The sequence below is a fragment of the Strix aluco genome, chromosome Z, assembly GCF_031877795.1.
Source record: "Strix aluco isolate bStrAlu1 chromosome Z, bStrAlu1.hap1, whole genome shotgun sequence".
Classification (NCBI taxonomy): Eukaryota; Metazoa; Chordata; class Aves; order Strigiformes; family Strigidae; genus Strix; species Strix aluco.
This window is the reverse complement of record NC_133971.1, coordinates 87,273,238-87,286,235: the sequence shown is the minus strand read 5'-3', so window position 1 is coordinate 87,286,235 and position 12,998 is coordinate 87,273,238. Positions and strand designations below refer to the sequence as shown.

General features: G+C 39.1%; 1 protein-coding gene across 2 annotated transcripts in view; it reads right to left on the bottom strand.

The window, feature by feature from the left end:
• Positions 1–12,998, bottom strand: part of KIAA1328 (KIAA1328 ortholog) — a 175,140-nt gene that overhangs the window by 99,427 nt on the left and 62,715 nt on the right. For both annotated transcript variants that reach the window (XM_074811712.1, XM_074811713.1), the window contains exon 6: positions 6,084–6,211. In XM_074811712.1, the coding sequence (XP_074667813.1) occupies positions 6,084–6,211 (128 nt within the window). The remainder of the gene's footprint in view (positions 1–6,083; positions 6,212–12,998) is intronic.

The following is a 12,998-nucleotide window of genomic DNA, read 5'->3' as shown; positions in this document are numbered from 1 at the left end:
ATGAAGCCTTGCTTTCACTGAAGAAGCCTTCTTTCACTTCAAAGGGAGATTGAGAGGGTGCTGGTGAGTGTGGTCATAGTGCTGTCTCCCAAGACCTACTACAAAGGTTATGCTGAAGAAATTGCCGTATCTGATGTAAGAGTTTGTAAAGAGCTTCCAAGCACAGGCAGTCCTGCTATGAATTTCTTAAATTCTCATAAAAATCCAGAGATATCATTTCACAATAGTAATAATAGCACCAGAAGTCTACAGGGCCAAGAGAATGTTTTGCTGGAAAGGAAGGAACTGTCTTCTTTCCAGATTTATCCCTCAACAGAAAAATACATACCAGAGATGGGTGTCCACCTAACAAAAAGACTTCCATAGGAAGGACAGTTTTTAAAGCCAAGTGAATGAAACCAAAAGAGGCATCTTCAAAGAAAAAGAAAATCAAAAGACCCTAAAGAGACTAAAGACAAGGCTGATTAAAGACAATAGAACAAAGAGAGGGTGAACTGGCATAGATTTCAGTTAACCAGTGAACTGCTCAGACCTCCCTCACTTAAGCAGTGAGCTGAGATTGAAGTGCTTATCACCACGAATACAGCATCATTCACAGCATGCAATTAGATGGGACTTTTATGCAAGCCAACAGGTTCTACTACGGCACACATTTCCAGGGGATTGAGTGCAGGTGGAGTTCTGTTGTGAATGCTAGCAATACGCAGATATTTCAATACTGATGTTTCCTTTTCTTTTAAATATTTATGTCCGTCTGCATTGCTGTTTGGTGTTAGTATTTTTTAGAAGAGACAGGTAAATTAACTACAACCTAGTAACCTAGAGGTTAAAGGAAAAAACATGATTTTTCTTCATCCTGTTACAAGATAGTTTACTCCAGACCACCTTAAGTTTGACATATCATTGCTAATCACTTTGAACACACATGAAGCAGCACCCAAAAACTGACATTCTCAGTAGAAAACAGAAAGAGTAAGGACAGAAACATTATCTCCCTTTTACAGATAAGGGAGACACAGAGAGAGATCAGAGGATTTGCCGAAAGTAACACAGGTAAGGCAAGGCTATTCCCTATATTTACTCACACTAAAACTGTCTCTGTCTGGCCTTGTAAAATTATTCCAATACCCTTGGGTCCCCAGTCAAATTAGGTCTTAATTTATTATCCCAATTCTCAAGTATCTTTCAGATGGACTCATCCATTGTTCCCATACAGCTGGGTAAACAGACAAAGTCAATTCTATCATGCAGGTTTAATTTATAGCATGCACAACCTTTGCATAAGTAGGATTTTCTTTTCCTTTAAGCAAGCTGAGAATGTGTTTAGAGGTGACCTATGTTGAAAAAAGAAGAATGCAAAAGTTTCAGGACAATCAGAAAGGAAAGGCTTCTGAAGATTGACTCATTTCGATATCCTTTTCAGAGGAAAAAAAATAAGAAATCAAATAACCAATGTTTGAAGCTTTAGTATGTAATCACCCTTACTAAGGCAAAAAAATGACAATGATATGGCCAAGAATTTTAGTCACTGACATGAAAAGAAAGCAAGGCTTTCTAGTCCTTGCAGGAAAAGGCTTCCTTTGGACTTTACCATGAAATGACACCACAACTGTGTCAACAATTTTTAAGATGAACAAGTGATTCAAGAGAAACAGTAACATAAAATAAAAAAAAAATTAGCCTCCCCCAAAAGTTACTCTTCTTAAGATTTTACAGTCTTCACAAAGCAGACCTTGCCTTTCAGTATGCTTGCACAGTGCTCAGTATGCAGCAGTAACTTGCTCCTGATGAGGGCCTCTAGCATTACTGAAATATAAACACCAAACAGGAGGCAGATGATGTAATACACAAGAAAAGGGGAGAGCAGATATCCTATTGAAAATAAATTCTTGATAATCCTTTGTCTACAATCCCACCCCATATCTGTGTCATTTCTACACAGGAGGAAGAACGGAAGCTTTAAACGCATACACAAGAAGTATCTATGTAAATCAAAGGAATTAGCAGATGTGTTGGTAATCTTCCACAAATAAGAAACAAAAGCTGCCAGCTGTACTTGTAAATTCAAAGATTAACATTAATAGGCAACGCTGAGACTACAGGTATTACCATTCTTTTAGGGGAAGTAGCTCAAGAATCCCAGTCCTGCAGAAACTCAGCCACCTGTCCAACTTTTGTGACTCAAGTCCTACACTATACTGATGAACATCTACAGATTCATCAGCCAGAGACTTGCCAAAGTAAACTGGAATCCTGCCACTGTTTGAGATGGCAGTGAAGAGGCGACTAACTAGGTCAGACCTGATTACCTAGAACAAGGGCAATTTTCTTTACAACTCTGTAAAGCTTCTGAAAATGGCAAAGACTGAACATTTGGGAGCTGCAGAAAGAACATCCAAAACCCATTTTTAAATAGAGGAGGTTTAACTACATTTTCATACAGATGGTATTTTCTATTAACATCAGGGCAGAAGCCTATTGTTCAGTAGAGCTCTTCACTTCCTTTACACAAGAGCTATCTCTTTGAATCTGTCTGAGTCAACTTTAGTGACCACTTTAATATTCGCTTTACAATTAATGCTTCTTTTTATGGGTTGGTAGAAGGTAAACCAATTTCAATTCGGCTTCTAGGTATTGAATTTATTATAAAAAGTTATGTACTTAAAACTCCTGTAATGAAACCAGAGGCATCATGAGATATTAACCTAGAGTTAATGCTGAGAAGGCCAGTTTGAATAATTCAATTCATGTCACCTTAAGTATCTTTTCAAATGGAATTAACTTTATCTCACAAAAAAAGGAAGCTCCATGTTCCAGTTACTGATTATTGACTCCATGAGAGTTCTGTCTTAAATCATCTCACCACTGTCTTCCCAGCAATTTTATTTCACTACTACCAGAATGCCTCTTCAAATTTTGAGGGCTGACTTTCATTACAAAGAAGCAATATTAGGTAAGAGGAAAACGTGGGTTCAGAATTATTGCTACTGTTAGGTGATGCTAAAATAGACAAAAATAAAAGTTAACACCAAAGTATCTACATTAGTTCAACATAGCTGCAAACCAGGGCTGCATTTCAGCCACATGCACACAGCTACCGCAGTTGTCTGCTTCTCATACAACTCCACCTCTTTTTGCAACAATGCCACTGCAGTTCTCTTGGCCTGTTAATTGTCTCATTCTAACACAAAGCCCAGCATTTAAACGCTGAAAGGAGATGCTTTCAAATACCTATCTAAGCCCAGGCGAAAGTGACAGCTCGTGGTCAGCATTATTGTACAGTAAGAATGAGGGAGCCAGACAGGTGAAAAGCAGGTGATGTTAGGATATAGGCACAGCATTAGAAATTAATCAAAACAAACAAGTAGGGAAAAGAGGGGAAAATGAACAGAAACAAGAACAGCTCATAACAGGCAGAACAAAAAAGTGCTTCAGTACAGAGTGTAGCTGTGCAGTCCTATGTTTCTGCAAGACACAGGAAAATCAGAACGACATCTTACGTTGAAGCACAGATGCCCTGGTAACATCAGCAGTCACCTGAAATAGGAAACGCTGATTACCTCTCCTAGACAGTTCAAAGATGTGAAAACTAGGCAGCAAGCTAGTATCTATTGATTTAAAGCCAGAGATACCCAGGATTTCTTTAGCCCAGCAAAAAACAAACAACAGGGAAAAGATTCCCGATGGATCAGGATTCAAACAAAACTCAGGAAGACTTCTTTTAGTCTTATATTTGAGCAAAGTGGTTTTTTTCAAAGTCCAGATTATGGACCAGAGTGGACAGCACTCAGAGCAGGAAGGGTCTGTCCTCCTCACAAAAAAACCCTCCCTGCTGCGTTCCCCTGTGGCATTCCCCATCGAGGCAGACACCAGAATGCAAGCCCTAGGCTTGCCTGAACCACTCAGAACAAAATAAGACTGATCACAACCCTAAGAGCTCACAGTTCAGGTATTAAGAAAATAACGCAAGAGTCCAGTCCAAGCAGCCTAGTGACTTTTCTTCAGTTTTGATAGCTATCACATAAAGGCTTGTGTTAAGGAAAGAACAGATGCAATGAGGCAGTCCTGCAAATCTCTCCACAATTTCTGAGTTGTGAGGAGAAACATAGCACAAAGTGCTTGTTTGGAAAAATAGGTAACAATTTATAAAGCCAAATGTATTCAAGATATAAACAGCTCTATGCCTACCAGGACTACATAGAGAAAATTGAAGAGGAAGGCTAGAAACATTAGAAATATTTTGCAAGTTATAAGAAAAACCAGTTGAAACACGCTTTGAACAGGTTTTTATCTATGCCTACAAAGCTTTGCACAGGGCAAGAGGGCCAGGGCAATTTCAGACCTGCTAGGCTGGAGCTGTAGACTAGGTAACCATAAACAATATGTCAAGGCAAACCTCAATAGAATATCTGAATTTGCATTTGTGGACAAAAGTACCTGTAAGTATAGAGAAAAGAAATAATGGAATTGCAGATAAGCTTGATTGATGGAACCTTGCACATGAAATCAGAAAACAAGTTCAGAGAAGTCTCTGTGTATACACTGATAGAATGATTAGGGAGACAGAAGAACAAGTGGAAGTGAACGTGGATAGCTGTACCATCAGATGCTGATTTGACAGTTAATGGGCTGAAGGCTCCCTATTATCTGCTTCTATACTTTTGCGCTATAGATGTGATGAGAATGGATACCTTTATACTAGGTGCTAACCTAGTACAAGATATATATATTTAAAGTTGAAAGGCTAAAGGTGGAAGATTAAGCATAGCAAAACCCAAGAGAAGTATTACCATCATCCCAAACACAGCTGCCATGATACTGTTGGACTACATGGGCTCCTCTGAACTGTTTTCCATGGAGATCCCCAGCAAGTTGCATATCACAGGCAAGAATGCAAGCATCATCCATTCTCAGAGAAAAAGGTTCTTGTTTTGAACTCAACGGCACCACAAAATGGATGGCAGATAAAAATACAAAAGAATGGAAATGAAATGTTTATAAAGGCTAAAAGCCTGACAAAACAGCTCAATGTCCAACAACATATTTTACAGAAAAACCCATCAGCAGGATAAAAAATGATTCCTGATGCCGATGAAGTCAGAGAAGTATTGCTAGCTGCTTCCTGAACAGAATTAAAAATGACTTCTTCCTTCACAAGGCTCCTGAGAAGTATGATCTGTCTGTGTAATTCTGTTAAGTAAGGAACCACTGAGAAGCCAGAATCAGGCCACCTTCTGGATACTCTGTGCTGATGACTTTACTTCTAGCCCTGTTCTATGCCTTTAAGACTCACTCAGCAAAAGAAAGGATCAAGGGCCCAAACTATAAAAAAAGGAATAGCCTTAGGTAGGATAGACTCTGGAGATCTGCAGGTGGAAGCTACTGAAAGAGAATAGCAGGTAAGAACATCAGGTAGAACACTTGCATAAGTAGCCTTCATTTCCAGGGTGTAATCTGCTATCAGCAGGGATGCAAATCAAGTACCTAGCTATCAGAAAAAAAATCTCAAGCAACCATCTTTTTCAAGGCTTTGGGCATATACATTTGAGAAACATTTTACCACTTAATTTAACATGTATCTCTAGTCAACATTTTCTGGTTTTAAACTGCATATGTAATTATAGGTCTTCTATAAACAGCTCAAATCAGATGGGCTGCCTTACAGACTTGACAAAGCTTTTATTGACCAAATACATCATCTGTAATGTCCTTTTCAATTGTTAAAAGCCACAGTGAAAATTTGAAAGACTTTATCTATAGTGACTGCAATTATTTTACTGTTTAAGAAAGAGGACAGAAAACCGAAGTGCATCTTAAGTTTTTCCTTAGCAAAGGCATGGGTTCCTAAGATTCCTACTCCATTACAACATGGTCAATTAACTTCACCCATTTTATTGACCCAAAACTTGGGGGTTTTTTTGTTTTCCTGCAATCCATGTATTAAGGGAAGGACTCTAGGGAGTCCAATCACAAAACAGTATTTGACACTGTATAATGCAAGACAATGCACTGAAAGTTCTAGTAAAAGAGAAAAGATGTTTCAAAGATGTCATTAAAAAGGAGATGAAGAAAAAAGAGCTTACCTTCTGTTCCTTTTCTTTGGCAGCACTGAGTTCAGAAAGGGAGAGTGATAGTTTTTCCTGCTGCTCAGCTAGGTACTTCTGATAAAGGCTCAAAAGTTCCTGGCATTCTCTGTACTGCTGCTGCAGAGGTGAGACATCAGAAGTTAAGGGAAAAACACTCTTTAGCGAATAGTTAGAGTCAAATATATACCAACTTACTCTGTGTAAATCTGATTTAGATCCATAACAGTTCAATTTAAAAACAGATACTGTGTGTTTGAGTACTGCCTAATGATGATAAATCTGCCTAGAGATGAATGTTCAAGTGCAACCTTCTTTCTAGTCAGAGTGTGGAAAAAGAAGAATTGCACCAAATTCTTTTATTATTGGAAAAGGGACAGCAGCAGGAGGCAGGTGATGACATTGTTTCAGTTGGGACAATTACAACCCTCTGATTTGTATTCAAAGCCAAACACTACCAATGTTTATTCATAAATAAATAGCCAGCCAAGTAAGTAAATAGTCCATTTTTAAGCACAGACATGGATTCACAAGCCCACATACCCAAATTCAATCTCTTTGCTTGAGCACCAATGGCTCCAAAACCCAGAGCCACAGATGCAGCACTACAGGCCTTTTAGAGACCAGCAATGATTTTTGGACAGTAATCTGGAGAAGCAGCAACTGTGGTTTTGCAAGGATATTAGCAAGCAACAGTGTCCTGCTTGCTTGCAGCATTGAAATTCCAATAGGAGATAAATCTGCTCTTCACCTGTCATTGTGTAATTCCCTCCCTTGCTCATGTAGCATGGTAAACCATTTATGCTCCCCTCTCTCCCCCCTCACTTTTAATTATGCATGCAGATGGGATAAGGGCTCGCTGTCCAAAGAGATTACTCTGAATAAATACTTTAATAACAAGTCACTGCAATTAAGGTAGGGAACAAAAACTTCTTCAATCTATAAAATGGTGTTGAGTTACAGATTTCCTTAACATTTTTATGATCTAATCATTGCTTCTGGGCAAATTCATGTTGCAATCATTTTTGCCAATCATGGCTGCATAAATAACTCACTGCTTTGTTATTCCCTGTTATGACCCTGAGGTTTTTTTTTTTTCTTTTTCTTCTTCTTCTTCTTGTCCTTTTGAGGGAGGGGGAGCCTTGCCAGGGTTTTTTGTTTGTTTGTTTTTCTTTCCTTTAAATAAAAGGCCACACGGAGAATAAGCAAAACATTTTAGGAAGGAATGGGAGGTTATTACACACCAATGTTTAAATCAATCAGGAGAGCTCCTAGAACACCTTTGCTCAGCACCTAGAAATACGGGAAGGTACAAACAATGGTCTAAACAAACTAATTGCTTTCCAGAGCCAGCCTGCCTGAAGCCTGAGCTGTTTTACATTTCAGTTCATTTCGTCAGAGAGCACCAAAAGGCTGAAGTGATTTGTGGTGGTCTCAGGAGTCTCTGCCAGCTATGATGTATATAAAAGGAATTTTTTATTCCGGTTGTAACCATAGGCAGTAATGTTTATGGTAGGTGAACATATTAGCCTGGACGCAGGGCATGAATTTTACTCTAGAAAAAGCCAGTTCATTTATACAGTCTAAGAGTTAAATGTCGGTATTTGAAGACAAATTATAGGGAAATTCATTTAAACCCATGTTATGTGGCAGAATATAAAAACAGACAGTCCTATCTTTATCAATTTTTTACAGCCCTCTTAATTCACTTTGCTTCCAGCAACCCCTTCCCCACAAAACAGATTTTACCCTCTTCTCCCTCCAACTAGCACACTGCTGGCACAAGGAATGAGTACCCTAAACAGCCTTGGGGCATACGACTGATGGCCATGCACCTACACTCACTCTTACCACAGTGTTAATGTCAGTCCTGCTGGAAAGCTAGGCGAGATTGCCTCCACTCCCAAGCTTAGCATATACATGGTGCAAGTGTACCAGAAGAGACGCCCAAATTGCGTTTTACAGGCTGCAGAACCCTTGCTGTGCACATGATGCTACCACCTCTTTATTTGAAACACAGCTTAAAACATTACATGCAAATTTAACATTAGGAAAGCATGCAAGCAAATCCTGACTGTCCAAAGGTCAGTTACGGGATCATAAGTGGGAAGGGCAATAGCTAACCTGAGCTTGAATGGCAGCCAAGATCTCCCTGAAATTCTTGTAAGATTCAGTCAGCACTGTAACTGTTAAAATTTCCTGTATTGGAAGATTAAAACCTTGTTCATTCACACAATCACTCTACGTTAAGCAACGTATTGTTACAGCCACCATAGCCTAAGAGTCCAAAGCCCTGCTTTGCTTACTAAGTAAGTAAACATGAAGTTTCAAATAGGAGAAAAAAAAAAGTTCATTTGTTTAAGACACATGCAGAATAGCTCTAAGTACAGTAATTCTCCATAATGTCCTGGTACATTTACTGCAGAATATGTTCTTAAGGAAAAAAAGGCCTTAATATTAGATCTTACTCTTCCATTCTATTGAATTTCTGCTAAAAGCAGCAAGATGATCTCTTTTTTCCTCCTACAAATTAGCCAGGCAATATACAACACTGCCACAGAAATATTTATGTCATTCACATATAGCAAGGGCACACATGTACTATGGCAATGCAGTCTCTAGACAAATACATTGGTAATGATAAATATTTTCATAATCTGCTTTAAGAAAAGAAATGTTATAAGGGTGAAAAAAATCTATAGGACAACTAGTCCTACAGATTTGCATTCCACAGAAAAAGTAATGTGCTTAAATGCTCACATCAGTTATTTCTTCATGTGTTCAGGAGCACAAATATTGGATTTACAAGATGTTAGTTACCTGACAGAAGTAGTACTTGGCATTTTACTGAACGGTAGTTTTATGTCCAAGAAATATGCATTTGAATTTATCCGAGTCATACATTTTATGCAGTTTGTTAGTAAAGTATTATGGTTGTACATGGTGGGGAGGGGGGAACAAAAAAAAAAAAATCAGAAATGCAAAGGTTAAGATTTCAACAACCACATTTACATGTCATACTGCAAGTACTATATATTTTATAAATTAGTTAATTTTGTCACTGAATGTAAGTCACAGAATTAAGAGTTCATTTATGGCTCTGACCAGATAATAACCTCAGTGGAGATAGAATTGGCTTTGAGAAGAGGGACTGCTAGAATGCAGCAGTGGCATGCTTACAGAGGCCAGGAACAGATTTCCAGGGAGAGGGACATTAGGCAGGGAACAAAGAGCTTTTTCTTAGGGGTGAAGCTTCATGAGAACATGCAGCCAACCTCATACTCAACTGCTGCCAAAGACACACTCCCGCTCACCCCTCCAGTTTCACTCCCTCCATCTGCACCAGCTCTGCAGCTCTCCCAAACCACTCACCTCACTCCAAGAGTCAGTCAAGCACAAGAGCTGGCACAAAGTGAGCAGAGAGAACAGGCAGCTGGGAGAGGGGGACACCCCTTCCAGCAGCAGCAACCTTGCAAAGTCTTAACCCTACTCTTTCTCCAGTTCCACTCGTAAGCCTCAGGCTTTTAAATCTGAAGTGTTTTGGCTTAGAGCATTCAGCAACTTCCTAAAAAGCTTTTGAATTCTAGACATCAGCCTCCACATCCTTCTGTGAGCAATGTTCACGCTACAGCAGTTCAAACACCCACTGGTCTCTTCATCTACAGTCAAGGTTTTCAAATGAAGCCAACACCAGGCTACTCCACAAGGGCTATTTGCTGAAGTTCTGACTTCATTAAATCACTTCTTGTAAGAGGAACAAAGGAAGAAAAAAGGTACAGGACCTTCTCTTTAGAAAGAAGGTTTTTTTAGCCTGTATCATTCAAGAAGAATGTTTAGTTTTACTTCACTTTGTTTTAAAGAAAAAATAAAAATAAAGCAGCCTCCAATCCTGGGAATCTGGGGCTGGAAAAAAGTTGTCTAGAAGCTACTAGCAGGGGGAGAGAACACTACTAATGAGATTTTTTGGGAATCAATCTAATAACAAAGGCCCTTCTGTATTTTCACAGTGTTTGTGAGAACTCCTCACCTAGTGACTCCTCAATGGATTGTCACAAGCATTTTTGGGACAGGCATAAGCTCTAGTGTCCCCTTTTTACATGCAGAAAAACTGTGTCACAGGGAGTCTTTGGGCATGTCTGTGCACACAGGTACAGCCCATCAGTCCCACACTCCACAAGCCAGCTCCAGGACACCAGTCTTGCAGCGGCAGGGTAAGCTGGGCAGGGTAAGCACTGCTCAAGCACAGCACTAAGAGACCAGATTGATCTTGCACCTGATTAGCTCAGAGTGCAGTTTGCCTGCATTCACCCATGCAGACAAGCCCTAACAGACTTCCCAAGTATCAAATAAGATGCCCAGAGATAACAGATTCCTACAGTCCCTGACTGTATCTCTGACTTGGACTGTCCTTTCATTCAAGGCTGCATACTCAGATCCATGTCCAGAAGAGAACACAAGAGCTAAATCTCCATCTTCAGCAACGCAATGCTCCAGTCCCATCAGCCCCTATATCCAATGGAACATTCTCTAGAGACTCAGAGCTATTACAGAGATACACAAAGATGAATAAAGCAAGCAAATGAAGGAAAAAGTCAAACAGGCAGAAGTTAGATTTAAATTTAGATAAGATAGCAATAATTTACACTTTTGGTAGATATGCAAGAAACTCTCAGGGATGTGATTTCAGCACTTGATGAAGAAAGCTTTTTGACATCTGCAATTGTGATCTAGTAGACACAAAACACTTTTTTAAAATCCCTGCTAAAGTACATGCATCTAGAAAGCTGACTAGTTATCATATTGGCAGTTTCAGCAAAAACTGAACTCTCTTCACCACCTCAGGTAGTCCCTTCAAGACAAAGGCTGTGAAAAAACTCAACTGAGAAGGAGACACTGAGGAAGTATCACTGACACTATGCTGATGAGGCTAAACTGAGCACTGAAAGAGAAGTCTTTGTTCTCCAATGAAAAATCTACTCAGATACGTTGCAGGTAGACCTGAGCTTGTCTGCCTGCCCTCCAACCAGGTGTGTATAAACCAGACCTATTCAAGGAGCCACACACAGCCACAGTAGCACAGCATCAAGCACTTCATGCCTGATCTAATTTACCTTGCTTTTATGTTTTGGGGTTTTGTTTTTCAGTTTGGCTGCAACACCAACACTACACCAATGTGGCTGACAACTTGAACAATGTCAAAGCAAGCTCACATCAGTTTAATAGATACACCTTTGCATCTATAACTTTGGCACCTTGTACTACTATGGCATTCCACTGCACTGTTACTCCATAGTCCATCCTTAAAATGCTGCTGCAAGAGTAAGAAAGCATTTCACCAAACTCAAGCAAAGGCTAAGGCCCAACATAGCTGGGTCTCCAAACAATACTCTCCCTGTATCTACAACTAAGGCTCAAGCTACATTTAAACACTCATAATACACGGGAACAGAATTTGCAGAGTCTGCAGAGCCCCAGAGGCCCACAACAGCCTCATGGCAAATTCCACTACAAGTGTGCTCAGTTTGAAGTGGGCCCACATTTTTCCATGCATCACCCAAGCATATATTTTTCAGTATTTTGACACATGAGGCAATGAGGTTTATTTTCTACCTTAATATTTTGCATATCAATAGGAGAAAAATACCATGCCTTTTGGAAAAGAAGCAATATGTGTGTCATTCTGATTTCCACCTGCAGGCTCTCTTCTTCTTAACCAAAGAAAGGATTAAAATAATGCAGCTTCAACTACTTACATATGAAAAGTCATATGAATAAAAATAAACTGCTGGTATTAATGAATTAACATCTAAAAGGAACACTTTAAAATACAAACTAACATATTCTAAGCTCTTTCCTTTAGCATTAAACAATTACATATTTCACTGGAAGCTGACCCACATTTAACTTTAAAATACAACCTGTGTTTAATACATATACAGTTCTGCACTTTGACAATCTCATCTCCGAAGAGCAACAACAGGACTGCATTTCAGAAATGAAACTACCCAGTCACAGATCAAAGTCAACCCTAACATGTTTCCTCTGCCTTTAAAATTAAGAGAAATAAAATAAGTGGCTTGAACCTATATGAATCATTGTTCTGTGAAAGGGTAAAGACTAGTAACTTCTATGAAGGTTTATTATCTAAACTCTGAAAATGCTGCAAAGACTGAAGGTAATAAAATGTTTTATGAACAACTTCACTTCGCCCATTCTTATATAACTGAGTTTATGTGGACTCCTTGGCAGAGTGATGCTAAGAACCTGTAGGGAACTTTCTGCACATCCACTTTTCAATGTATTAAAGTAATCATCTGGTGCGGGTCTGAACCTTATGAGACTTCAATTCAAAACACAATCTCCTGATCCAGAATCCTCAGGAAGCACATTTCTGAAAACACTATAAAGAAGCAAGTCACATACAATAAGATAGAGTGATCTCCAATCTGAAGCCCAACAGTTACATTTTAATTTAGACTTGAATATTTTAATGTTGCTATCCAGCCAGTAAATTAACCCAAGATGCAAGAATAAAGAGGGAGGATGCATAGGGAAAAAGGTCACAAGGTCCACAAAAGTTAAGAACTTCACTTCTGTTTGAAGCATCAGCATTATGTTGTTGAACGCCACAGCTCTTGTATAAAGGAATTGCTTAATACATTCCCATTCTGTTTGAAGGGAAATTAAATTTACATTCTTTGGGAATATGGTATTGTAATTAGTTCATGACTTGATTACACTTTGAAGTGAACCAAGACTGCATATGGCGCATACAAATTAGTTAGGTTACCTACCTAAAGAAAAGCTAGAGAGTTAAGAAGAAAGTTAGGGACAAAGTCAGGACAGTCCTTTGGAGCTTTTAGGAAGCATATGTAAAACATCAAATTCAAATCTAGCCTCTGGACTTACTGATGT